At 39.5% G+C, this 25,663-nt stretch overlaps 1 protein-coding gene across 1 annotated transcript; it reads right to left on the bottom strand.

Moving 5' to 3' along the window:
• Nucleotides 1–962: 962 nt before the first annotated feature.
• LOC140926364 (uncharacterized) lies at nt 963–24,939 on the bottom strand. Its single transcript, XM_073376116.1, has 19 exons — nt 24,741–24,939; nt 24,053–24,370; nt 23,179–23,301; nt 22,488–22,534; nt 21,055–21,268; nt 19,736–19,987; nt 18,079–18,404; nt 15,541–15,976; nt 14,431–14,822; nt 12,778–13,048; nt 11,121–11,349; nt 9,877–10,142; nt 8,766–9,023; nt 7,746–8,124; nt 6,792–7,001; nt 6,185–6,329; nt 4,753–5,079; nt 3,717–4,014; nt 963–2,625 (listed from the first exon to the last, which is right to left on the bottom strand). The coding sequence occupies exons 1-19, from the start codon at nt 24,934–24,936 to the stop codon at nt 2,447–2,449; spliced, it is 4,866 nt and encodes a 1,621-aa protein (XP_073232217.1). The 5' UTR covers nt 24,937–24,939; the 3' UTR covers nt 963–2,446.
• Between the last annotated feature and the right edge of the window lie 724 nt (nt 24,940–25,663).

Below are 25,663 nucleotides of genomic sequence, written 5' to 3'. Positions count from 1 at the left end.
ATGAAGGTGCTAAAAATCGAAATAATTTATTTATTATTGATAAAATTGTAAAAGGCAGGAGCTCAGCAACACACTGCACTGGATAGTGTATCAGATGTCTAGGTATACATATAGGATTTAATTTACTGTTTTGTTATGTTTTAAAAGGAATGACCTTTCTACTGGTTTTCTCTGTTCCCTTTAAAAGGCTCCCTGCTGGCTTGACAAGAGGGATGGGATAGGCAGAGCAGGTAGTAAAGCCGTTCCATTACTAGTCCTCATAGCTTTATCATCGGCAGTGGTTCTCCTAAGCACAGTTAACTTTTGACCAGTAACAAGACGCACAATTTCTCTCAAAGACTTGTGTTGTGCGTGAACTTTCCCACAAACCTTGGTGGTGTCATAGTCATCCTCACCTATCCACAATCCCATATGACTTAGCAACCTAGTTTCAGTTTTGAAAATTGTTACCTATGACTGCTGTACCTCAGTGTGTCACTGAGAAGGTTTACAAAAAATATATGTATCCATGCAATATTCAAATTAATAGATGTCAATATGTTAATATGACTAGACAAAGAGTTACTGTTTATCAGAAATTAGTTTATCAGTTGTTAGGTTCAACAATCTTGAGTTGTTTACTTGTTTCCCCTGTGCATACAGATAAAAATATGATACGCTTCAGACAAATTGTGCCCCTTAAACGAAACTACCACTGGTTTCATGGCCTCAGAAACTTAGCAGGGAAAAAGGGGGGAATCCATGCTTCAGGAGTTTGATTCGATGAGAGTAGATGATGCTCAGGGAGTCGGGGCTCTCAAGCTTTTTTATGAGGACGGCGTGCAATGACTTCTCTCATGAATATACTCCGTACCAATAAGCTGCCTTTCGGTCTCCAAGAATGCGCTGATTCGCTAAAGAGTGCGATGCCAATTTTGCGGCCTCTAAAAATAAATGCATGCCGTAAAAAAAAAAAAATGTATGCCGTCTATGGTGCTTTATTTACAGTTTAATACATGGAACAGTACCAGCTGTTCTTAAGTTCTTATCAAGAAGACACTCGTCTAAAGGGCCCTTTGCAGAATATGGTCACATGGTACAAAAAACACCTTGCCGGATGACAAGCGACGCATGCGGAGTGGCAGCTTGTAAAGAAAGGATATTAGTTTTTTGAATAATATGTTCTCTTTGTTTTTCTTTCCCCTCTGCGTTGTCAGTTGCCATCCTGCAAGGTGTTTTTTTGTAGCGTGTGACCGTATTCTGCCAAATGCCCATTTCAATAGGAAATGACGAAGTAAGTACGACTCAATTGCGCTATTAAAAAGGAAGGGAAAACTGACTTAAATTTTACGCCTATGAACACGTATACTGAATGTTATGACGCCATGTAAAAGTGGTACACTACGTAAAACTGGTCCTAGTGGTAAAAACGTAACATATACGCGCGACATTTCATGCAAAATGAAAGGGAGCCTAGCACACAACAAAAATATTGTTGCAAAGACGTTTCCGACAGTTTATTAGCTGCACGAAAAACAGATGGTATGAACACAAATGTTGCTCTCCAGACTTAAGAAAATGTTACCCCAATGTTATTTAATCAAGCCAATGACATTCCTGCTTCATAGCGCATATTTTTGCGTTCGCAACTTATGTTTTCTAGGTTTGGTACATTAGAGAGGGTTAACTTTCTGCAACCGGCAATGGAATTAACATTTTTTTTTTCTGAGATGAATGCTGTGATTTTAAATCAAGTGCTATATCTAAACTTTCAGCTTTGCTGTTTTAAACGTTAAAGTTCTTTCTATTTAATATTTACATTGGTTCATCTAAAGTTGAACAACATCATTTAGACATTCCACTATGAAGTAAGAAAAATATCTAATATGTCTATTTAACGGTGACATCAAGTTAATCTTTTTTGCTTTTTTATCGCTGCTTATTAATACGTTCCGTGCATACAAGCAAATTTTATGTACTAAGTTCTACGGTATGCATATGACGCCTCAAAAACTAGTTTTTATGCGCTCTAGAAATTAACGCAAACGCGAACAGACAAGCGAAAGGTCTGGAGCGGAGCTGAAAAGGCTCGCGCGCTTAGAGCGTCTAAGAATCGACGCCCTTAGCTCTTTGCGCCTCGAAAAACTGATTTTGCGAAAAACAAAAACAACTGTTTTGCAGTCTACCTTCTATGTGACTAGTCGTACTGACACGAAAATCTTTTAACATGTGACGCCTAGTATTTGCCACATGCACGTTAAACTGGCGCGCAGTTTTTCGCAATTACAGTTACCACATAAAGTTTTTTGAAAACGTGCACACGCACAAATAAAAATTTGCTCATGAGGACATAAAATTTATCGAGCTAGTTTTTTCGACAATTACGAATTACGGCAATTGCCACAAGATTTGGGAAAATGCAATAATGTATATCAACAAATGAAAAACTGCTCATGTGGTCTGGGCCTTAGCAGTCTGAAGCTTGATTTAGTGGCGGCGATTCTGGAGATATCCTCCCGGTATTTTTGGCCTTTTTCTTAGAGCACCACCAAATACCAAGAACAACAAGGACAATGAACGCTAAGCCTCCAAGGACACCACCCACTATGGCGCCTGTGTGATCCTTCTCTGCTTTCGTTTCTGGTGCTGTAACAAAGAAAAAAATAGCAAACGAACAATAAAGTTAATAATAATAATAATAATAATAATAATAATAATAATAATAAGCTTGATTTAGAGTACAAGGTCAATCAGTATAACATCATCATAGATGTCCTTGGGGGCTGTTCGAAAGAGGTTGAGTAAAATATTAAAGAGCTTGTAGGAGACAAGTGTGAATCGATTATGCGCCAAATGCAAAAGGCAATTCTGTCTAGTTCATTACACATTGCTAGAATGTTCAAGCTGAGCGCTTAGATATCTACAAGATTTTTAGACACCTATTTTAACAGATACTTAATCTTGTTCATTATCGAAATTGTATTTACATACCTTAGACGTTCCCATAATTAAATGGACAGCTATATGAACGATAGGTTTCAACTTACGAACATTTTCATTTTGTAATTAAGACGTCCATAAAGCTTTTAGGTTTTTATTTATTTATTTATTCAATTTTTATGACACTCTTATCAAATCATTTTTACCCAGGTTTTTATTTATTATTTTCTTTGCGGAAATTATAATTAGTGTGTAATCGTTACTATAAATTTTAGTCGATGCTGCGGCTGGTTACGGTTTGCCGCCCAGCCAAAGCTTTTATTTTTTACTCTGGACATCCAGACGTTTGTACAGCCATTATAATAATAATAAACGGAAATCGTCATCATCATCATCAACATCATAATCTTAACATCATGTACTTTAGAGCAAATCCAAAGAAAAATATTTTTTAGTTTGTAATAGTAATAGGACTGAGTGAAGTGCAATTCACAGTTAAGGATATAATCCTTGGTTGTGATTTTGTGATGCCAATTTTGAAGTCATAATTTTGGTACGGGCCTCACGGTTCGCTGTGGGAAAGAACGACCTAGTGATTTATTCCGTATTTCAGTGATATCCATTTCCACCACATTGCAGTTAAGCAGGACACTGAATATTAGAAATGCGACTATATTAAACATATAGTTGTGGTCTTATCACTCCTACAAGGATGTTCGCTCAGTAGCAGCCTCAAAAACCTTTGTACACGTACGTATGTAGTCCCCAACGTAAGATGTAACGTGTTTATGTCTCACCTTCAACAGTAGTAGGAGGTGGCAACGTAGTCGTGGCATTACTTGCGTTCTTTATATCGTTGGACGGAGCGAAGACAGTTGCGTGGGTTGATTTACAAGTTAAAGTGCCATTGACAGGTCCTACTGCTTCCAAACCGTTTGACATCCAGATCCTGAGTGTTTCATTAAAGTATTTGCATGCAGCCTGTTTACCAGCAGGAGGATCGCCAACAGAGAATTTCAGTTGGAGTGGGTTGGCCAGACCGCTGATTGTGAGCTTTACTTTGGTATTTGGGTCACTTAATACAAAATTAATAACCTGCAAAGAAACATTTAACATGATTGATTGTTACAGAGCATGAAAATAAAACAACAACAACAACAACTTCTATTCACATTAAGATTCCATGAAAAAAAAGTGTATCAAGAGAAAAGGTCGTATGCATCATTTGAGTCATTCCTGAATAACCATCAGCTTCTACTCTGTCATAAGAGCCCAACAAAAGATGCCTGTCCTAATCTCTTGCCCAAATCTCACCGATAAAGTGAAAGACAAAGTGAGATCTGGGTACAAGATTATGCCTGCCTACGCTTGGTGACCAAGCCTTTCAGTCGGATGCTCCCAAACTGTGAAATAATCTTCGGGAGGAGATCAGAAAAATTCAAGACCTTGCATCTATTAAAGTAGTTCTCCGAAGTTAGCTTTTGATTGGCGTAGTTATTAGAAATTAATTTTGACTTTTCTTCATCGCACAGAATGCAGAGACATAACTAATTATTCTTTATCTGCGAATCAGCAAATTTGAATGCAATTTGGCAATAATAAGCTCATGAGGGGGAGCTTAAGCATCAAAGACGGCCAACGGGAAGTTGATCCTTTGCTCATTCACCCGGTGTTGCCCTTTGTGAAAAAAAATATCCGATGGTACAGCAATCTGTAAATGGCGAATAGTTTTTGGGACCCGAACATAGTATTCGATGTCCCGAGAGCAATGGGCTTTCTGCGCGATTTCCTAGATAGAAGTAAATACATGTTAAAATGTGCAGGTGGTCATACCAAGGATGAAATAATCTCCACTTGGCTATCCTGTTTGCTTGCGTCTGGAGTAATCAAATTATGCTTGTAATGTACCAGTTTTACAAGGACTCCGCTACAGGTTTTGCCATCCCCACACCTCCTTGGGGCACTAAACTCCTTCAACGATTCTCCTGGATCAAGTGTAGGAGCCCCGGGTTTGCTGCTTATTGGAAGCTCAGCTTGTAGACTAGTGACCTGTACACTGACCACTCCAACCCGCTCATCAGATACTTCCCTAGGTTGATCGCCGAGAACTAAGTCGACTGCCAAATTGTCCCCCAGTTCGTTTAAAGCGGTAACTATATTCTGTAAGGACGAAAGAGACCCCGGGAAAGAGACTTTCTAAGTTTACCCTTAGTCCATCTAAGGCAACAATTATATTCTGAAAGGACGAAACAGACTTTGTTTACATTTATTCTTGGATTTTCTGAGGGTTCTCAATTAAGAACCATGTCACATCTACAGCAGACTGACTCGAGTTTCTGGGTTTTAATTTCCTAGATTGTCTGTTTGCTTAATAGTATACAAATAACCTAAACATTTACATAGTCTCAGATACCGTAAGGACTCTCTTTTAGTACGTCAGATGTACTAAACTATCTTTAAGGCTTTTCATCAATATACATGTATTTCCATGCTGCATGTTTATGATAGATCCCTAACTAGTTTAATTTCAACTCTTGGGAAATTGTGGAACAATTCACAGCTGAAACCAATTTGGCATACTGGTCATCATGACTGTGAGCATAGGTTGCCACCAGGTTACAACATCATGGGGTATGTGTTTGCTAGAGTTCCGATCAGGAAAAATTTTATTGGCCGTGTGTTATCTGGTGTTTTGACAGTCATGGGCGTTGAAAGAGACATTTAAGTTAAGAAAAGTTGAGAGGCTACTTACATATACCGTATTAGGTAAAGTGCTCAGTCATGGTGTTCTTTATTACTTCTTCATAAAGTACCGTAAAACCTACATTAAGCTCCCTCTCTCAAATAAGGCCCTTCCCCTATCTAGTAAGCCCCCTTTTCAGGGGAAGAAAGTAAATAAGCCCACCCCTCTCTTTTAACCCCCCCCCCTCCCCCTTATTATTCTTCACTAATAAATGATTGACTGTATTACTCAGTCATGACTGCAAAACGTCATTTTAACTGATCCGAGATGGTTTGTTCTCGTGTTGGAAGTTCGGATTTGTTTTTGACCCTCGGCTGCATGACCTCCAACTTCTTGTATTTGAGCTTTTCCACATTGCATTCTAGTTCTTTATTGAGAACTGATACCACCATCTTCGCTAAATTAAAATAAACCCCCCTCTCAAATAGGCCCCTCGTCTCTATCAAGCCCCCTCCCTTTAAACGGGTTTGAAATAAATAAGCCCCTCGGGGTTTAAAAGAGGATTACATAACAAACACTCACGGTCTGAAACTCCTCGTCATTGTCGTCAAGTGAATCTCCAACAAGATAACCAATCCAGCCCATAGTATTGTTCGCCTGATTGTCATTAAGAGACTGGTCCCCGAGCCCATCTAGAATCTTCACTAAAGTACCAGCCATGTTGGTGCTAAAACAATCCAATCATAAATTTTAGATCAATGCAGCCATAGTTGGTAGAGGGCACTGGTCTATCATGAAAGGCGGTAAACAACAAAGCCGCTGCTGTTCATGTTTAAAGCTCTCTGACGGTTCACAATTTTTTTTCTGTTGTTCACAAATTGTCACGGAATAAATTAATGCTACGTTTTTATCGGTCAATACGATGAAATATGATAGGAATGCTATTGAACTTTGTGCACCATCAAGTCCACAAAAACATACAACAAAGGATTTGGCGGAATTCATAACCATTTCACTATATTCGACCATGCTATATCTGTGTATGCGCAGAAAACTAAGTACACTTTGCAGAAAGCTAACCAATAAATAAATTTGTCTCGAATTTTATGATACTGGAAAGAAAATTCAATAACACGTAATTTCAGTGGATTATCATCTTGCTAAGTATCTCATACACTCTTTCTCTTACCTGTTTTCAGCTGCCGCAGCATCGGTATTAACTAACGCCCGTAAAAGTGGACCAGCGTTGCCTTTAACAACGATAGAAGTGCTCACAAATTCATAAACGAAGTTTTGAGTCTTTTGAGAGACGTTGCGCTTTAGCTCATCTGAAACGATTAATTTCAAGCGTATTGTAAAGATGAGAGCTTTATACACTGCACTCCTTAAAGATAACACCCTCCATCAATAAACCACTCAAATTCGAAAAACTAAAAAGTCCTACGATAAGCCCCTAAGAACATAAGCCGCCCGGAAATTGTATTTGGTTCTCCCACCTTCAAACTCTCCCGAAAAAACGCCGGATAATTAAAGGAAAAATTTGGACGTCATTGTTTACTCGTTAGCTTTTGATAACGTCGAGCTGCAGTATGAAATGCTGTTGTATAGCGCTATATCTAACCGATAAATTGGCACTTTCAAAGGGAACAGTGTTCTCAGGAATGTCTAGACAATGCCCGACTGGTATAATCTCTTCCTCCAATTATAAATTGAAAGTATTTTACAAAGAAATTTTCCTCCCTAGAATAGGTCCCTGCGAATATAACCGCTTGGTGATAATTTTTGTAAATTAAAGGTACGCGAGCTGAATGCCTTGGGGTAAAAAGAACTTATTGAAAGTTGAATGTCAAGGGAAGCTAACATTGTCTGGGCCTTTCATAAGCTCTAGGTAAAGCAGTATCGAAGAAACATTTGCGTGGCCCTAGGAGCTAACAAGACATAGTTTCTAGATCTCTGACAGCTGTGACAGATTAATGCGTACACAGCGAGTCTTCCCATTTGGGTTGTGTAGCTCTCCGTCCTTTTTTTAGCGTCACAATGACTCTTTTTGTTCGTAAGGTCATTTCGTATTCTTTAAAAGATGGCTCTTATTCCAAAGGCAAATATTTCAATAGATATTCTGGGGTCAAAAATATTTTATCGTGACCCACCTGTAGTCTCATTAGAGTCTTGCACAGTGGCTGAAATGATTATTACTAAACTCAATGCCTTATCTGCATTGCCGCTTTGCAGCTGGCCCTGGACATCATTTTGGAATAAGCCATCAAGAGCATCCGAAGACAGAGCAGCCGCATTCGGTGGATTCGACGTGATGTTGATCGTTTTCACGGTAAATGACTCAAACTTATCCTCGACGATCAAGCACAGGGTAAGGATACTATTAGCATCATTACCAGCTGGCAGAACTCCCGTCCATTCGGGTGTATCCGACGGAGGTTCCCAAACCTCACAAACGTTATCTACTATCTCTCCGAAAGAGTACCGGAGGGGTTTAGCGTCTGCTTCAACTGTCCATCGGGGAGCTGAATCAAAAGTAAGGAAAATTGAAATTGACCTCATAGGTTGTTAAAATGATGCTAACATTTGTAAGGTGTATATCTATTCCAGCAAAAATCATTCGTTATCCAGGCAGATGGAATGTTTTTAGTCGGACGCGAATCGAACAATTTGCCCCGCTACGTCTTGGGGGCTGGAAATTTAAGACGTCTTAAAGCTACTCTTAAATCATATATGTGTATTTCATAATTTCATTCGTTTTCTATGTGAATTTTTGTTCCTTTTAAATAATGTTTTGATCTTTTACTTTTTATTTTTAGGACGTTAGTTCATATAGGGTCCACCTCTTTAACTTCCTTGTCAGGGTATTTGTGTGTTATATTTTTATGATACCTTAAATTAAGTATGTTTGTTTGTATTAATATGTCAAATAGCCAGATAGGTTAAGATTATCATTGCATTCGACTATTCGATTCATGACCCTCTTATCTTCACTATTTAAATCCTGGATGTTTTTCAGTTTTGTAAAGTGACCCTTTACACACAAACACAAATAATCAAGACATCTAGCAGAACCATAAAGAGGACCGGCACTTCTTGTCTCTCTCTATTTTTTCTTCCACCTTATATAACGACCAGTCCAGATTTTTAAAAATTATTTTATTACCTGATATCGTAATTTCCTCAAACAGGGCTTCCACATTATTTTTATTAACAGTCAACGATCCTGACGCTGGGCCTTTTCTGACTTCCACCACCATAGATGCTGTACCATTTTGGCTGCCATCATTTACTGTCAACTGAAATTTATACTTTGACCCCTTTTTAAGAACACCCCCGGGTATTATCAACAACGCGTATGATTCTTTGCCAGCAAAGTACTCTTGGGAAAACGTAAAGCCACTCAAATCTAAATAAGCAAATCCTAGGGGGAAAGGCAAATAAAGCAAGGTTATTCAGTTTGGTATTGTTCGACTAGAGAGGTTATAAATGTGTGTTTCAAATTTCCGACACAGCAATGGAGCGATAAGGAAGAAGAAATAAGAGAAGGAGGGAGGGGAAGTAGGATAAAAACAACCCTAAGCTATCGTAAGCGACCACCTCGGGAATTCGAAAATGTGCTCCTAACTAGAGCTGGTCGCTTACGAGAATGAGCTCTCGTAAGCGACTGCATGGTAAAACAATAGGGGGTGGTCGCGTACGACAGCTTCAAAAACTTATTAATAATTCAAAGAGAAAAAAAAAGAAATTAAATGAGATTAAATTAAATTAATATTTAGTTAATGTTTAGATATTTCGATCAACCAGAATTTGCCGTCTGTTCTCTTTGAATTTATATCTGATATAGACACCGCTAACCTATTTTTATGTGTTGATTTATATGAATACGACTCCTAGTGGTCGCTTACGAGAGCTTAAAAAGAGGAAAAGTCCAGTTGGGTAATCGAAAAGTGGTCGCGGTCGCTTACGAGAGCTTTTCATTAAAAAGCAGTTAAGTCACAGTTTAAATGGGGTGTCACAAAAGCGGTCGTAACTAGAGCTGGTCGCTTACGAGAGTTGTCGCAAGGAGAGCTTCGACTGTATTTGCATCTTTATATTCTTTCAAAAATTAATTGCATTTACTTTTAGTATTTTAGTTAAAAACTGGCAATAACTTGTTTGCCTATGATGAAGAATTTCTTTTACGTTACTGTAGAAGTAGGAGCAATAAAATTGACATGACGCGTATTACTTTTCAACTATATCGAAAGTAATTTAAGTTGAAGATGCCTACCAACCTTGCTGTCTTTTGCAGCTCCATTCCACTTTGGTTGGCTGAACGTTAGTGTTGTAAAATCCGTTGAGAACAACTTTCTGGGTTTCTGAAACTTTGATAGATGGAGCTCCTGATCCCATCCAGACAAGCGGAGGATTTCCTTCCACCACGGTCAACGATATGGATGCTGAGGCAGTACGAGAGCCCTTGGATGCATCAACACTAAAGGGGAAGGAAATTGAGGCCCAAGTTGTTTGACAGGTGGATAACGCTATCCTCTGGATACGTCTCTTTCAATGGATAAAACGTAGTTGGTTTACTCATTAATTATCCCCTGGATAGTGTGGATAGCGCTATTTAACCTTTGAACAAGCCCGAACTTGGTCTCATATAAACCTTAAAGATGTGGGACAGTCTGCGACACAACCGCACAGCTGTATGTCTGTGTTGGACGAATGCCAGACAGCGCAGAAATTTTTTGCTTTTTATGTATTTGAAATTGTAGCCTAACATATTTGTTTGACTTGGTTTTCGTTCGAAAATGGCGCTAAGCATTATTCTTAGGTTTGTTCAGGCATTTGTATATATTAGGGCGTAACTTTGTTTATACTTTCATACTGCTTCATTTGTTGTTTGTTACTACGTAACAGTAAAATCAATGTAAAATGTTCCCCTTACTACAAACAACCTACTAAAAATGTTCGGTTCATAGTCCTCTCATATGTCAAAACAAGACGCTATATTTTTAACAATCATCCCTCGAGCCCGAATGGGCTCTGAGTCAAAAGCCCATTCGGCCTTCGACCTCATGGGCTATTGACTCAGAGGCCATGAGGGCGAGAGGAATAATTGTTTTAGTAAAATCCAGCTAGCTGGTCAAAACTATCGAGACAAAACAACTTTAGCTAGCAAAACAGGATTCAGCCGCCACTGTTTTGGTTTTCAAAGCCGGCGCTTCTCGCTACTAGTGGGCCATAACATACAGCCTAGTGGTGGCTCAACCAATCAAAACGCAGTATTGATAATAGACCACTAGTTAAATTTTACTAACATCTGATATCCAGACACCAGTAACTGGTTTAAAAAACTAGGTGTAGCCAAACGTTTCATTTATTTAAACCGACTTCGATATAGTATCTCAAATTAAAAGTTTTTTAATGATAATTTTATCTGATATCGAACTGCAGTTTCTCTTTGTGAATTACTAACGAGTTGAAAAATCTAGTGTAATTAATAGTTTGTTTTTTTTTTCTAGGTGGGACCAACCTGATGGTATAGGTTTCTCCCGCTCTAAAATGATTGCTCTGCACGTCAATTCTACATCCAGAAAGGTCTGAAAATATCAGGTTTCCTCTGTTTATTTCTGAGTAGCAAAATCCGCCATCTTGAACTGCACACTGCCAGTTGCACGTTAAATTCAGACTTGATCCATCTACGTCAATAGTGAGAACATCAAATTGGATTGCCCCGCTGCTACGGCCAATCTGTCGATCACCTTAAAATGTCATGAAAAGAAGTTTTCTTAGCTTGAAATACAGTCAAACCTCCCGTAAGCTACCATCCAAAATATAATCCGAGTTTATACTTCAGTCGCCTACTGCAGATGCTCTATTTATGCAAGAGTCAAACTACAGGAGGTCTTTTAGACGTACCTACTTTTTGGAGACAATGTATTGCATGCATATTTTTAGGTTACAATACAAGAAAATCAGAGCTTTGTAGTTCTTACAACAGAGAGATCAAAGATTTGTATCAGGTGATTGCTTAGAATAGGGCAAAAACTAAAACCGTCAGTTTACCAGAGGTGGTCGTTTACACGAGGCTCCCACTTTAAGCCAGTTAGAGAATTTGCATCGTCGACACAAGATAATCCATGACAGTATAAAGATGAATCGTGTTGGGAAACCGCACTCAACTGAGAAATTGGTCCCTACATTCCCGGCTTTCGCTTCTTTTTGTCTTGGCTTCCTCCCCATAGCCTTCTTCGATTACGAAGTATTAAGTAGTGTTGAATAATTTCCCACTATTCTTTAGCTTCCCAGCCTTTTAGAACTCTCAACTCCTGTCTTTTCCTCTCCCGCCTCCACACCCCTCTTCCTCCGGGATCCCATTCCTACCTTTCTTATTTTCCCCGACCGGCTGGTGAATTCTAGTTGTAACAAACATTGCTCATTGCAGTATGTTTCACTTTCCGTCAACTGGCTATACTGTTAGAAACATCAGGGGCATTAAGATACCAGGAAAAAGTGAATCTGCGCTTTTTTTGAACACTTCAGGGTCACTATTTTTACTTTTTTTTTTCAAACGCCATCGGTTTCTGTTAGGGTCGCATTTTCAAGGACCGTATTCAAGGTTAAGAGGACATAAAAAAATTAAAGTAGTCGTCCATTAAGGTAACCGGATACCTTCAAGGATGTCTCACGTGCAAGTTATGTTTTCCGGTTAAACTGCAGATACGTAAAACCACTTTTAGGTAGCCGATGGGTTTAAATTACCTTCAGTTTAACGGTTATCTCACTTGCACTAGAGGTAGCACTTATATTAAGGTATCAGGTAAGCGTAAACATGAAATTTGGGAAAGTCAAGTCGTACTCGTACGGGGAAGAAACAGTGTGATGGACATGCAGAGTTGTTGTTTTGTCGCCTTCGTGACATCTTAAGCTCTTTATACTACCAACACAATTTCACGGCAGTATAGAGTCAGTGATATTGGTATTATTGACAATCTGTTTTTATTGGTTATCTTGAAGTATTCAGTAATATTCACTTCATATCAAGTGGGTAAACGCATCTTATTGGACGCTTTAGTGTGAAGTATATTGGCGAGCCTATCTGCTTTTAAACATTCATTTTGATCGGGATGAACACCTTTTCTAGTTTGGTAGGCTTTCTTCAATAAAATCTCTTTTAAGTTTTACCCTACCTCCACTTATAGCTGACTCAAGAGGAGTGGGCAGTGCTTTGATGTCCACGGCGATTGAACTCTTGATACTCGGGTTGTAGTTCATACTTCCAGTCAAGTTAAAAGTGCAAGTGACGTCAGCAGTCAATACACCTTTAGTTATGCTGACAGTGGCCTTTTCTTTAGTGAACTGAAAGGAGGAGCTCCCCTCCACATTTCGTTGTGCGGTTGCATCAGAGCATGTTACAGTCCACAAGAAGTTGATTTTAGTGTCGTTTGCACAAGGAGCAACCTGAATTACAGAAATTGTTGAATTAAAAAAGAAATGATTTTTGCAAGTGGGGAGTTAAAAACGGTTTTCGTTGCCTCGAGTCGAGCTGTCCGTTTACGAGAAGTGGGAGCCACCTTAAAAAATCTTTGTAATCTTATAGATGAAAAAATAATGGCCTATACGGTGAGGCTCCGCCCGAAAGGGATACCTTTTCTGGCTTCAGGTATGAAAGGGTAGGGATTTTACTAGTTGCAGTATATGAGACGGTTTGGATGTCAGTTGTTTTGGTCTGTAAATAGACCTGAAAGGGCTACAGAATGATTTTATATCTGTTTCTAGTTTTGTGAGTTGTTCATGTTTACAGCATTTAAAATGGATGCAAAGTTTTAAACTAGACATGTGACAGGTGTACCATTTCGGTCAAAAATGGTAATAAAAGGTTAAGGGATTGGGCCTCAGTACTATAGGGTGCACCATATTAATTCCCTTTTTTGAAGTGAATCTCGTTAACTTGCGGTGGAATACATTAACGCCGATGAAACTTTATTGAGTACCCCCGGGGTGCCAGGGGGAATACTTCTGATTTTAAGTGACGGGGATGATCGAATGGGTACAAAAATCAAATCCCAAAAGAATCCCTAGGGCTTTCAACTAAAACCCAAAAAAATCCCTGGACCAAAAAATTAACCCCTAAAAAATCCCATGACGATTTTTTCGTCTCAAATTTTTCCATGAAGAATTAAATGATATAAAACGAAAAATAAATTCGAAACTGAATGTTTGTTTTCGCGGCCGGATACGCGGGCACAACCAGGAATCTTCAGATTGTTATGAACTCCCCCAAAACCCTCCTTAAATCATGCCCCGTGAAAAAATACTTGCCAAATATTCCTTCCCCCCAAAAAATCCTGGAATCGAAAATTTCAAACCCCCAAAACTCCTTCGATCATCCCCGTCACTTTAAATCCGGAGTACCTCCCTCCCGTCCTAGGCTCGGGACCCCTCTCCTTTAAATATGTGAAATGAAGATGGAAACAATTACTGCAAATAAAGACAGAAAATGTGAATCCTAGATGGGCTCATGGAAAACATAACAGTGGGCTTTTTAGCAGCATGAAGGATCACCTCACAAGTAAGGATAGGTAAAAGAAAGAAAAGTTAAAGATGAAAACACCAAAGGAGAACGAGAAATAACAGTAAAGCTATCGGTGGAAACAAATACAGCAAAATGGACCAAGATTAGGAGGTTTTGAAGAGAAAAACATTAAAACATTCCGCTGAAGTCCCGAAATTTTTTTTCGGGTTTATTTGCAATTGCCCTACTTGCAATTAATGACAAGGGGTAGTAATATAATAGGAACGATGATAATTATAATTATGATAATATAACTAAAGACACTCACAACAGCCTGGGCTTTTATGTAAAGGTCTTCCGAGACATAAATTACAGCTGGGGTTTGATCAAGATCAACAGATGAACTCAGCGTCAATTCTGGAACAGGTTCAGCAGCCTTTACCACTGAATGCCTGACAGTTTGGAAGCTCGCCGGATCCAGGAAATTAGCCACACCAAGACTAAATTCGTAAGTCTTGTCAGCTGTTAATATCGTGCCTGGAATGTGTATGCGATCATCGTTTGGACTAAGTGCATTTAGAATGTTATTGATATCGGTTGCGTCAGCTCCTGAAGTTGGTGATACCAAGGACCAATTGAAATTCATTTGGCGACCACCACCTCCAAAAGACTGGAAACCAGAAAGAGTAAGATTTCCACAAGACGAAATCGTGTCAGGACCTTCAACAAAAAGGTAGTTAACAATCAAAATCACGAACAGTTTAGTTAGAAGATACATGCAAAGTGTTAATGATATTTTTACTTTTCTCATCTTAGATTATGCCCAAAGTTAACATAGGCTGTGAGATGTAGATGCAGTGAAGTATCTTTCCGTTGCACCTGAACTTTTAAAATTAAACGCTTTTCTGCTTTTGTTACTGTTTTATCTCATAACACAGACCTAAGATAGATAGGGGAGTATACTCTTCCTAGTCTTATATTTTAGATACAAACGTGTTTCTCGCATAAAATGGTGGGGCAAGAGCTGGGAGTCGGGACCACACCCATTTAAGCCAGCATCAAGCACTTTTTCCCTTTAGAAAATTCGAAAACTATTTGAGAAATTCTTAATAAACACCTTTAAGACCCTTTCAGGGTGATCTCGAAAATCTAGGATGTTATAGGTGAGTATAAGCTTAGTTTTAGTTTAGTCAAGTTTATTCTCCACTTACAAAGCCAAACAAAAGAGAGAATGTCACAAATACGGAATGGTTGATGAAAGTCGAAGCATCCGACGGCAGAAAAAATCATAACAATTATCATAATACACAAATTAATAGGATCTTTGGGGAGGTAGCATCCACCCCTTCCTCCTTTGTAAGGCGCCATTTTGCAGACACCAATAATTGGTGCTATTTTGAATTTTTTTTTTAAAAAACTCACAGATATAACTGCTTACCTGTCACCTTAGCCACGGGTATCAATGGAATCGATGGCGGAGCAATTAAAAACGAACCATTGAGAAATCGTCCGAAGCTTTGACCCAAAGCTTTGAAGACGTTGCTCTTAAATTTCAAGCTGTCGCCGACCGTGATGTTCGCACCAATTCCCAAACTTATCACCAATTCTAACGTTGTAGGCACATAGCAAATAGGATCTTGTCCTAACTTAGAAACAGTCGCACTTTCGAGAAAATTATCGCAGGTTTCTTGAACGGCAAACTCGACTTCTTTGTCAAAGTAAACCTCAATCTCGTCGGCCGTATCGCTAAACCTCGCTGCAGTCACGTTAGGCGCGCTGTCGTACACAGTGAAATTGATTTGGCCAACCTGTTTCAGTCCACCATCCATCGACAGTGAGAGTTCCAACTGGGTGGAATCATCAACAGAGGAGATCTAAGGGAAAAATGTTTTATTTTAAGAATTCACTCCATAGATCAGAATTTGTTAGTCATCTTTGAGTAGTTTTCATCTGTCGCGGTATTAATGTTGTTAAGCAACTAGCGACTGATATTGACACCTCCGTTTTGTCTTTCATTGTTTTTTCTTGATGCCTTTAAACATTCCCAATTCAACACCGGCTTCATCATCATCATCATGATCATCATTATAATCATGGTAAAAAGGCTGTATCTTTGACCTTCGTGGAACAGTCTACAGTCTCATTTCCATTACTGTGTTTTCGTTAACCCACTAAATAAGGGGCACCCACCGATGGTTTCCTCCTAAATACATTGAAAACACTTTTTAGGCTATCCAGAGTACTTTTAAAGATCTAGAAATGTATTCTAAGCGGCGCTATAAAATTTGTATCTGTTCGGTCATCCTAGGGGAACTTGAGTCTTTTCGAAATTACAACGGCTTGTCGTGAGCATTATTTTTCCGAAAATTTATATGAAATTTGACCAAGAGAGGATAAAGGGGACAGAGAAGGCATCCCCCATACACACCTTATTCCATAGGTAATTCGTCTCGAGTTAATCCCAAGGGGAATTAGCCAACAGCCAATCACATAGGGCGAATGTGTTCCGCGTTGATGATCCACGCTCAGAGCCACGCGTCCTTCACGAATTGACGCAGAACCAAATGGCGGAAGACGCGGAGAGCGATATTGCCATTCTTTTTGTCGACAAAAACGACTACAGAGAGATTTCTGCTAAAGCTGTGTCAGCGAAACGGAAATTAAAAAAGAATCACCCTTCCTCTGTTGTATAGAGCTAAGAGTACAGCAGGGAAATCCTTGACACACTGAATATTCTCTCAGGATCATTTTTTCATTTACAGTTTGAAGAGAGCAATTTGAGGTTTGATATTTATTCTTTTATTAGTCTTTTATGCAACAAAAATAACACTTGGCGTCTTACTTTCTTTATTGTAGAAACGACCGGTCAATAGACCGGCGAAATTTCTCATTTTATTAAAGCACTGAGATTACGACAACTTCGAGTTAAACTGATTTCACCGGTTGTCAAAGAGTCCACCGATTCCCTTTTCCCAGGTAAGCGCCGACCCATTTCGCGTCAATATTCAGGAATGCTCTCGATCGCTTTACGCTTTCATTGCCTTTCGCCCGACATGTTTTGCACGGCGTTTAGTCATGCGAAACCTCCACGAAACATCCACGCAGGGCGCTAGGTAAACTTTATCCCGATTCTAAAAATAACTCGAGACGAATTACCTATGGAACAGGGTGTGTATGGGGGATGCCTTCTCTGTCCCCTTTATCCTCTCTTGAATTTGACGTATTACGAACTGATTCCTAACGCTATCACATTTCTTAATCAAAACATTTTAGATTCCCTTTTTTCTACGAAAAATAGCATAGCTTGGGAAGTAAAAGGTGAAAATTAAACTTTAGAAAATTTGTAGGGAATTTTAGAGATAAGCTTCAAAAAGCGTACCTGAATGAAACGGTCATCTAGAAATTTTTAGCTGTCCTCAAGTAATAGAAAATTCTAGGCAATATTCACTTCTCGGAACAGATTTTTACAGAAAACATTCGTTGGGTGCCCCTGCTAAATTAATTTATATTACTATTAATAGAAGATCATAGAGAGTTCTAAAACCTCAGGGCCTATAAATGGGTAGTTTTTTGTAGTAACTTCGATCGGATCAAAAAACAAAGTCGAACAAATAATAGCCAAAGATTACGGAGTGCGGGCGTCAATGCTCGCATTTCAAAACGCTTTTGCTCTAACGCTGAATTTTGCGTAAATTTCAGGTGATAGATGGTCAAAAAACGCGTGATCAGATTACGAATGATAGAAAGTCCAAATGCGCTTCATCAGACTGCGTTTGTTCATTCTGTCTATTCCATTCATTCTTAGTGGAAGCCCAAACAAAGCGGTCTACATATGTGCCGTGCATGCATAGCAACTTGGAGATAAGGTCTGAGGGCTCTGCATGGTGACGAGAATGATTGCTGGTTCCTCTTGCCGCCAGCAATACAATTGAATAAACTAACAAACAGACTGCCCGATAGCTGCAAGTCCACCTACCTTACAGTGAAGGTGCGACGTGTCTACAAAGACCACATCAGTGGTCACGTGGGGACCAAAATAACACACTGTCTCTTCCCAGTCGAAGAAACCGCTGCCTTCTAGGTTGACGTATCGAGGAAGCTCATCCAGAAGAACTTCGTTTGGTACGACACCCGTTAGCGAGAGATCTGTACAATTGTAGTAATAAATCTGAAGAGATGTGTTGGTTTTCACGTCTGCTTGACCACTCTGTGTTATTACGACAGATAGGTTATATCTGCCAGGAATATAATCCGCCCAGGGTTGAAACTCACACTGCGCATGCGTGAGATTTTTTGAAGTTGCTGAAACAGAAATGAAACTTCTTTAATGTCACATGTTGAAACCGCACCTTAACCCTTTAACTCCCAGAAGTCATTTGATCAGCATCTAGATAACTTTTCCTAACTAGTAGTAATAGTTGACACTACAGCTGCCCCCGCTCTGTATATTGTCGGTCAATAGCATTCTTGCTCGTTGTGTAGCTCTTTGAAATATACCGATTCATAAGGAAGATATCCACACATAACGCAAGGTTCCATGCACAGTTTCAGGTCGATTTACACAGCTTTGATCAAAACACTCTCAGTTTCGAGAATAGTTTATTCTAAAGCATAAGAAAAGATTTAATTAGAAGTTGAATTTTTCGCTATTTCTCTTTCACTTTTTACATTCAGTTCATTTTATTTGCCGGAAAGGAAGCCTTAGAAATTAAAAGGACGTTTGATCAATTCATACTCTAGCATTCTAGTCTTATTTTAAACTTTATAGCGGAAGGACATCTGTGAGCAGGGAAGGAGTCAGCACAGAATTTGATTGTCGGCGAATTTCTGTAATCGTCCATCGTTCTGCTAGTGAGAAGCTAGCCGTTGTTCACTCGTCTTGCTTGTTTGGGGCCGAGTCCTATTCCGGTCAAAGAGAGAGAAAGAGTGTCTGGCAAGGTTTCTAATGAAAGATTTGTGAACTCGTACCTAGTGAACTCGTATCTGAACTCTCCAAGTGTTTATATATACACAGTTCTACGCACCTTATAACTTCTTCTGTGCTTAACGAGTGTCGTTAAAATTTTGGTCCGTAACTTTCACTGAAACAACTGCTCCAGAGAATGTCACTGATAACACGTAACGCAAAAGAGTGTCGAAGTATGACTGCACAGTAAATGTCACAAAATCTACCTAAGCGGTCCCTTGGGGATGTCTGTCTTTACGTCATCCTAACCATTTCGCACTTGCGGGGGCAAACAATAGAAACGTCATCATTACCTACCGATTCCTCGCGGCTCCTGTTCAAGCAAATCGAAATATTTTCTATATTGATTGTATGACTGTATATTTCAGCTGTAAGTACTTTCCTTAATATACGCGCGAGTTACTAGAGTGCCTCTTCGGGATTTCGCCTTCTGGGCGAAATCCCTGCGGGGGCAATAATATTCATCACCGTTCCAGCAGAAAGGTGATGAGAATAGGACATTGTATCAGCTCGAGGACACGCTATTGATATAAACCCAAATTCCCTTAACCAATGTAGAATAAAGTGCAGGGGCGGAACTAGGGGGAGGGTGCAGGGGGTGCCTACTTAACAAAGCCGTTTTTCGCATTGTCTGAATTGATAAGCCCACGTCAAGGGTTTGTAATACCTGTTGTGTTGACGACCATTTCTCCGCTAGTGTCGTTGTATAACACACATAATGTGTGATTTCCAGTATTAAGACCAGCACCAAATACCAAAACATTAGGATGGCAGCTTGAGATGGTTTTCGGTTCAGTTTTCATGATGTCGGTGCAAGTTGAGCCATCGCCATCGCACACACGGCATGCATCGAATTCCTTACCACTGTGTGGTACGCCATCACACCCCACGCACGTCGTATTAGTTCCATTGCATACACCTAAAACATCAATAAGTATTCAAGAAATAGGCGCGAGAACAGCAGGTAGTTATGTACAGTAATCATTGATTACAATGCACCAGTGACATCACTTATATAAAGATTACTTTTCATTAAAAAAATTCTACTTCTGGCAAGGGACTTAGGACAAATCCATGTTCTTCGATTTTCCTTAGATAGCAAAATCAAATGAAATCACGAAAAAGCAATGCTAAAGAAGATTTATTGGAATATTCTGTCGAATGCCTCCAAGATCTGGGCTACAGGGGAAACCGTTAAAAAATGTTCCTATTGAACCTTTTTACACTATTTTATGACAAGTACACTGATTCATTTTGGACTATCAGTCTGGTGGCTGCGACACATATCATTCAGAAGCGCGAACGACTTCTCCTGAGGAGATTCTTTAGTGCCCTGCTGATTTTCCGACCAAGGTCCGAGTGGTCGGATTCAGTGATGGAAAACTTAATTGCTTTTCGGTCATATAAAATCATTAAATAATTTTATGCTCCACGTTTCATGATTTCCATGGTTTTGCGTACACCACTTTAGACTCAAATATGCGATTTCCTGTCCCCTTTTGCATAGCCTGTATGGCCTGTCCCAATATTCATTGCCACATGCTACAGTAAGCAACTCTAATACATGTCCACAGCAACCCTGAACCCAATGCTATCATTTACATTCAGGAATTCAAAGTAATCAAAGCCGGCTTTTCAAAACACAAAACAGAATAAAGGCAGAGGTTGCGTCTTCTACGATCCACACCCAATTCAACACAAAACCGTTCCCTATCTTAGACCTAGAAAGTGCCCTTTCGATATACGAACTTCAGTGCGCCTCGGTGGTAAAATTCTCACAAATTAAAGGTTTTTATAACCGCACTCCTCCTTTCCAACCTTTCATGCAATGTTGAATACGATATTGGCATTCTCATTTTGAAAATGGGACACGAGGAATGAGTCTTGCGCACTCTCAGATATATTATTTTCAGCATAATAAGTTACATTGTCTAAAGCTAGCCTTAATAAAAATAACATTGGTTAAAAAAAAATTGGGAGGCCTACCACAGGCATCCTTTAGGTAGTTAGCCATTAGACCGGTACTTCCCCCTGTGCAAACACGGCATTCATCTTCAGTTGCGGTTCCGAGACAGTCGTTGTTACAATCCAAGGCAGGGTTCACAGCCCCTGGCATGAGGCAGACTCCACATGTGGCATTTTGAGCGGTCCCATTACAGATGCCGTTGCAGTCTCGTAATGAAGAAACACCTGTATTACCCTTAAGAAGAAATAAAACTAGGTATTAGCCTTACAATTAACCATGAACTATTTGGTACGTAAAAGAAATCTATCTCGCCCCATGTAAAACGATACAAAAACAGTCTTGGAATCTGGATTCCAAGCTTTGGATTCCGGATTTCATTCGTTAGCGGAATTCTGGATTCCCTGAGCTGAAACTCTGGATTCCAAGCCAAGGATTCCGGATTTAAAAGCAGAAATTTCCCGGATTCCGGAATTCTGACTACCTTACATAGGGTGATCTATCTATCACGCCTGGATTAGTTTAAGTATTGTGGGACTCAACATTGAGAAGGGAAGAAGAAGTAACAGAAAAATAGAGTGGGCTGAGATGTAGCTAAGATGACTTATTCAATTGGCTAGCTTGGAGATGTTAGCAGGAAAGCTAACTCAAAAAGTTAACGATTAGATTAATTTTGTTATGCCATGTATATACGATTTTAGTATATACTAAAACAGTGGATAGTGTTTTTCGCGCGCTCTGATTGGCTACTCAATCAGTGAATAGCCATTGCTATTCACTGATTCACCTCCAGTTCCTCCGCGCGATCGACGCCAAACTCGCGTTTCAAGTTGCAGTCAAAATGACCTCCCGGTTTGCTACCCGTCGTAACAAACAAAGAAATTTCACAAATAATCAACCAAGCTGTTCCCGAAATACACGAAGAAGGTGACGAAGTTCGGTTTAGAAGTTTTAACAGGTAAAGCTTTGTTTTCTTGACTTGAATTTATCGTTGAAACTATTGAAAAAGGTCCTTATTTAAAAATGTAAATTAAGCTTAATTCTTGCGTTACTTTATTTAGTTGACTTGTTCATGTTAAAGATAAGCTTAAAACTGAATTTAATAATCTTTTTTGAGAATGATTTTAAATACAAAAAGAATTCACAACTAATTCTGAAAAAATCTCCCCGCAAGAGCTAAACAAATGCCTTCAAAAGTTTTATTTGTCGGCCGGCAAGAAAAAGCGACCACCACGGCCGTTCGGTCATTGCGCGCCAAAATTGTAATCGTTGGCAACAACAAATGAGTTAAAAATCATCATTTTTGTGCTCAATTATCTCACTGTTTTAGTATATTCTAAAACAATTATCGCCCCCTTGTGTCGGTGGCTAGTGGTGCATGGGTATTTACCTCGCCGCTTCGCGGCTCACCTCCAATTCGGTGAATAATTGTTATTCAACCCAAATTAAATCTCACCTCAATGCAGACCTCGCAATCCAGATATGCTCCTCCACCGCAGTCACCTTGTTTGAAATTACAAAGTATGATGGCAGTTAGAATAGTTATCTATTATTCTTTCATGATTTTTCGCGGTTTATAATTGGATTATATCCCCCTGTCTAATTCTTCATAACATCCGGGGCTAACCATAAATAGATGATGTGGGCAAAAGATCATCGATTGGATGTTTTTTTTTTACCAATTATTGAGGCTGAGTATGATGTGAAGAATTAAGCAGATCCAGGAGAATATTATCCACCAAGGACGGAGGCCAAGGTGGATAACATCCTCCGAGATTAGCATCATCCATTCAAAATGTTTCTATGTTCTTAACAAGCTACCTCCTCGTAGACTTCAATTTTTTTCTAAAACTTTACTCTATTTCTTTTCTTTTAGACACTCCTCAAAAAGTAGATAACATTCATCGAGCTATATGATTTGCGTATTCTTACGTTTCTTTCGTTAAGTTTTAGTCAGAAATTCAGCATGTTCAACTTCGGATAGCTGTGAGCGCCATTTTTTAGTTCACTATTACCCGAGCGGTCTCATTTCCAGGCAAATATTCCATCGATAGACCTCATTTCCAAGCAAATATACCATCAAATCGATGGTATATTGCTCGCATCTTCAAAATATGGGTTTCATAGAAAAGAAGTTGTTAACTTACCGTTGCAATCGAATTCATCCTTACATGGAGGTTCTGTTGTTATGGCTGATGAAGAAGATTCTAGGACTAACGAAGGGGAAGGATTGATGCCGTATGAAATCGTTGAAGCTATACGAGGAGCATCTGGAAGTATAAAAACAATACTAACCGATTTTTCTCGGTTTAATTCGCAAGAGACATTTTTAAAATATCTTTCATTAAGGAGGTCGGTTCAAAAAAGGCTTTCAATTCAAATGATGCCATTTCCAGACTGTTCACAATTCCTCATTTTCCCCAGCTGTTGAGATCAATTGCTGAATTTCGAGCATTTTTCAACTTCTATAGAGGTTCCCTGCGCTCACCTGGTATGCAAATATGCAAAATTATTTTGTAAAAAAAGAAAGGGTCTAACGTAAAGAAAGGTTTTAACTTCCACAGGATTTGTCTGGGACATCAATATGGTCATGGTTTTATTGTTTTGGGACGCGGCCAATATTGCAAACGTGGCGTTTGCAATCGGCTTATACTAGCGGGTGAATACAGCCGTCTCTCGTCGCTCTTTCTTGCTAGGGACCTTTCGCTGGAATAGAAAGATTAAGCATCGCGTTTATGGCAAACGGCAAACGTGATCTGGACCACGTGATCAAGTTTTCCGTCTACTTATCGTTTACTGTTTATTATAAATACACGAAAGTCGGTAGATTCACGCCAATTTTATCCATAATAATTGTTTTAAGCTGTTTTTATCTGCTCATAACCCATTTTGAAAAATTTTCAACTTGAATCTCACGTTTGCCGTTTGCCGTAAACGCGATGCTTAATCTTATTTGATGACGCAAAATGTCCCTAGCGGCGAGGACTGACGGCGGTTTTCGCAAGCCAGGTGCATACTTACACGTCCTGCATTCAACTTCCCACCAGCACGATTGATTCGAACAAACAAAAGGCTCGGAAACAGACGAACTTGGTGTCGGCCAGACGGAAGAGCTATAGTTTGCTGTTGTGGCATTGACACTTGCTGTGTACGACATATTCACGCTTGAAGGTGTTGGGTTCATATTTACGTCAGATGAAGTCAAATTGACTGACAGAGTGGACATGTTGTAGTTGTGGGACATACTATGGCTCTGCGTCATATTATAGCTCTGTGTCATGTTGATTCCATAAGAAGAGCTTTCTGACATGTTGTAATCCATCGATGTCGAATAATACACTGTAAAATGTAAAAGAAGTGACAAGTAAGTACATTTATTTATAAATATACAAATTGGGCTTAACATGTCATTAATTATTTCCAGTACAGGTCTAGAGAAGTTCGTTGGTTTTCTAGAATAACATACGCGGGAGAGGAGTCGAGGTTTGTGCGAACGCAACTAGTCACCGTCGTCAAAATTCCTTTTGTCTATTTTTCTCTTAAGCCTCAGTACACAGCACCCACGAATTCTCCAGACTCATCTCCAAACTTTTCCTTCAAGAATTACAGATATTCTCCTCCTCTTTCTGTGGAGAAGTAAATATCCCCTGCTTCCAGTTACAAATATCTTTAAATCGTAAGAAGATGAACAAACATTAACGATACTTGCCTGTGGAATGGTTACACACACATACGCGGTAGCAATTGGATGGAAGAGGAGGTGTGGCGGAGATCGATGCAGAGTTTTCACTGCCAAGAACTGAGGACGTATAGTTTGTTTCACTGCTTACAGTCGCAGTCATGTAGATGTCACTCAAATTGATGGACTGTGTTTCGTGCACAATCTCCATAGTTGAATACGTCATATACTGGGACGAACTCCCTACAAGGCAACACAGATGTTTATTTCTTGTGCTTTCAAGAACACTAACCGAAAAAGAACTGACAAAAATTAACTGCATGCAATCAGTAGATAAGATTTGCGCTAGTATGCACGGCGGCAGTGATAGGTTTTTAGCGAAAACTCGAGGAGAGCCTGTTTAAACAGGCCCGTAGCAAGCATAAAATGACTGGGGGGGCTGACCGAGTGGCCCACATTAACTCCCCGCCCCCACCCCCCTCGCTTCGGTCCCTCGGTTCAAGCATACTTCTTGGTACATGTCAGATCACTACATTTGTCTACAATACCTTTTGTTATTGTCTCTAATTTCCGTTTGTGTTGACTTTGACGAAATAGAGAACTTGTTCGGGAAATCGTTCGCGGAAAATTTGCCAAAAAAATTGCTTTCGGGTTGTTTTTTGATTCGGATTGTTTCTTCGACTACACCAGGCTCTGTGTCACTAGTGCATGGTTTTACCCACGACAAAAGTGTTCCCTGCTTATTTTCGACTTGTTTGGATTTCGTTTTCGGCGGCTGTTTCGAAGACATTGTAAGACTTTCACCATAAACGCCCAAAAACCTAAGTTTTACTCTAGTACAGTAGTATATTTTACACTAGCGGACCTCTTAGGAAACCAATAAAGTTCAAGAGGTTAAGTTCAGGGATTGTCATTGGTGCATCTCGACCCATTTTGCTTCTGACTATTTTGAT

The sequence above is a fragment of the Porites lutea genome, chromosome 2, assembly GCF_958299795.1.
Source record: "Porites lutea chromosome 2, jaPorLute2.1, whole genome shotgun sequence".
Classification (NCBI taxonomy): Eukaryota; Metazoa; Cnidaria; class Anthozoa; order Scleractinia; family Poritidae; genus Porites; species Porites lutea.
Note: the sequence above shows the minus strand (reverse complement) of the source record. Positions and strands in the feature narration are given on the sequence as shown.

Bases quoted from the DNA above. Each gene is read 5' to 3' on its own strand.
- LOC140926364 (XM_073376116.1), bottom strand. From the start codon at position 24,936: ATGACGTATTCAACTATGGAGATTGTGCACGAAACACAGTCCATCAAT. The intron at 18,405-19,735 runs GTATTACAAACC...TTTCTGTTTCAG, and splicing joins AATGGTCGTCAACACAACAG to CAACTTCAAAAAATCTCACG. The intron at 13,049-14,430 runs GTGAGTGTCTTT...TCTGTAATTCAG, and splicing joins ACATAAAAGCCCAGGCTGTT to GTTGCTCCTTGTGCAAACGA.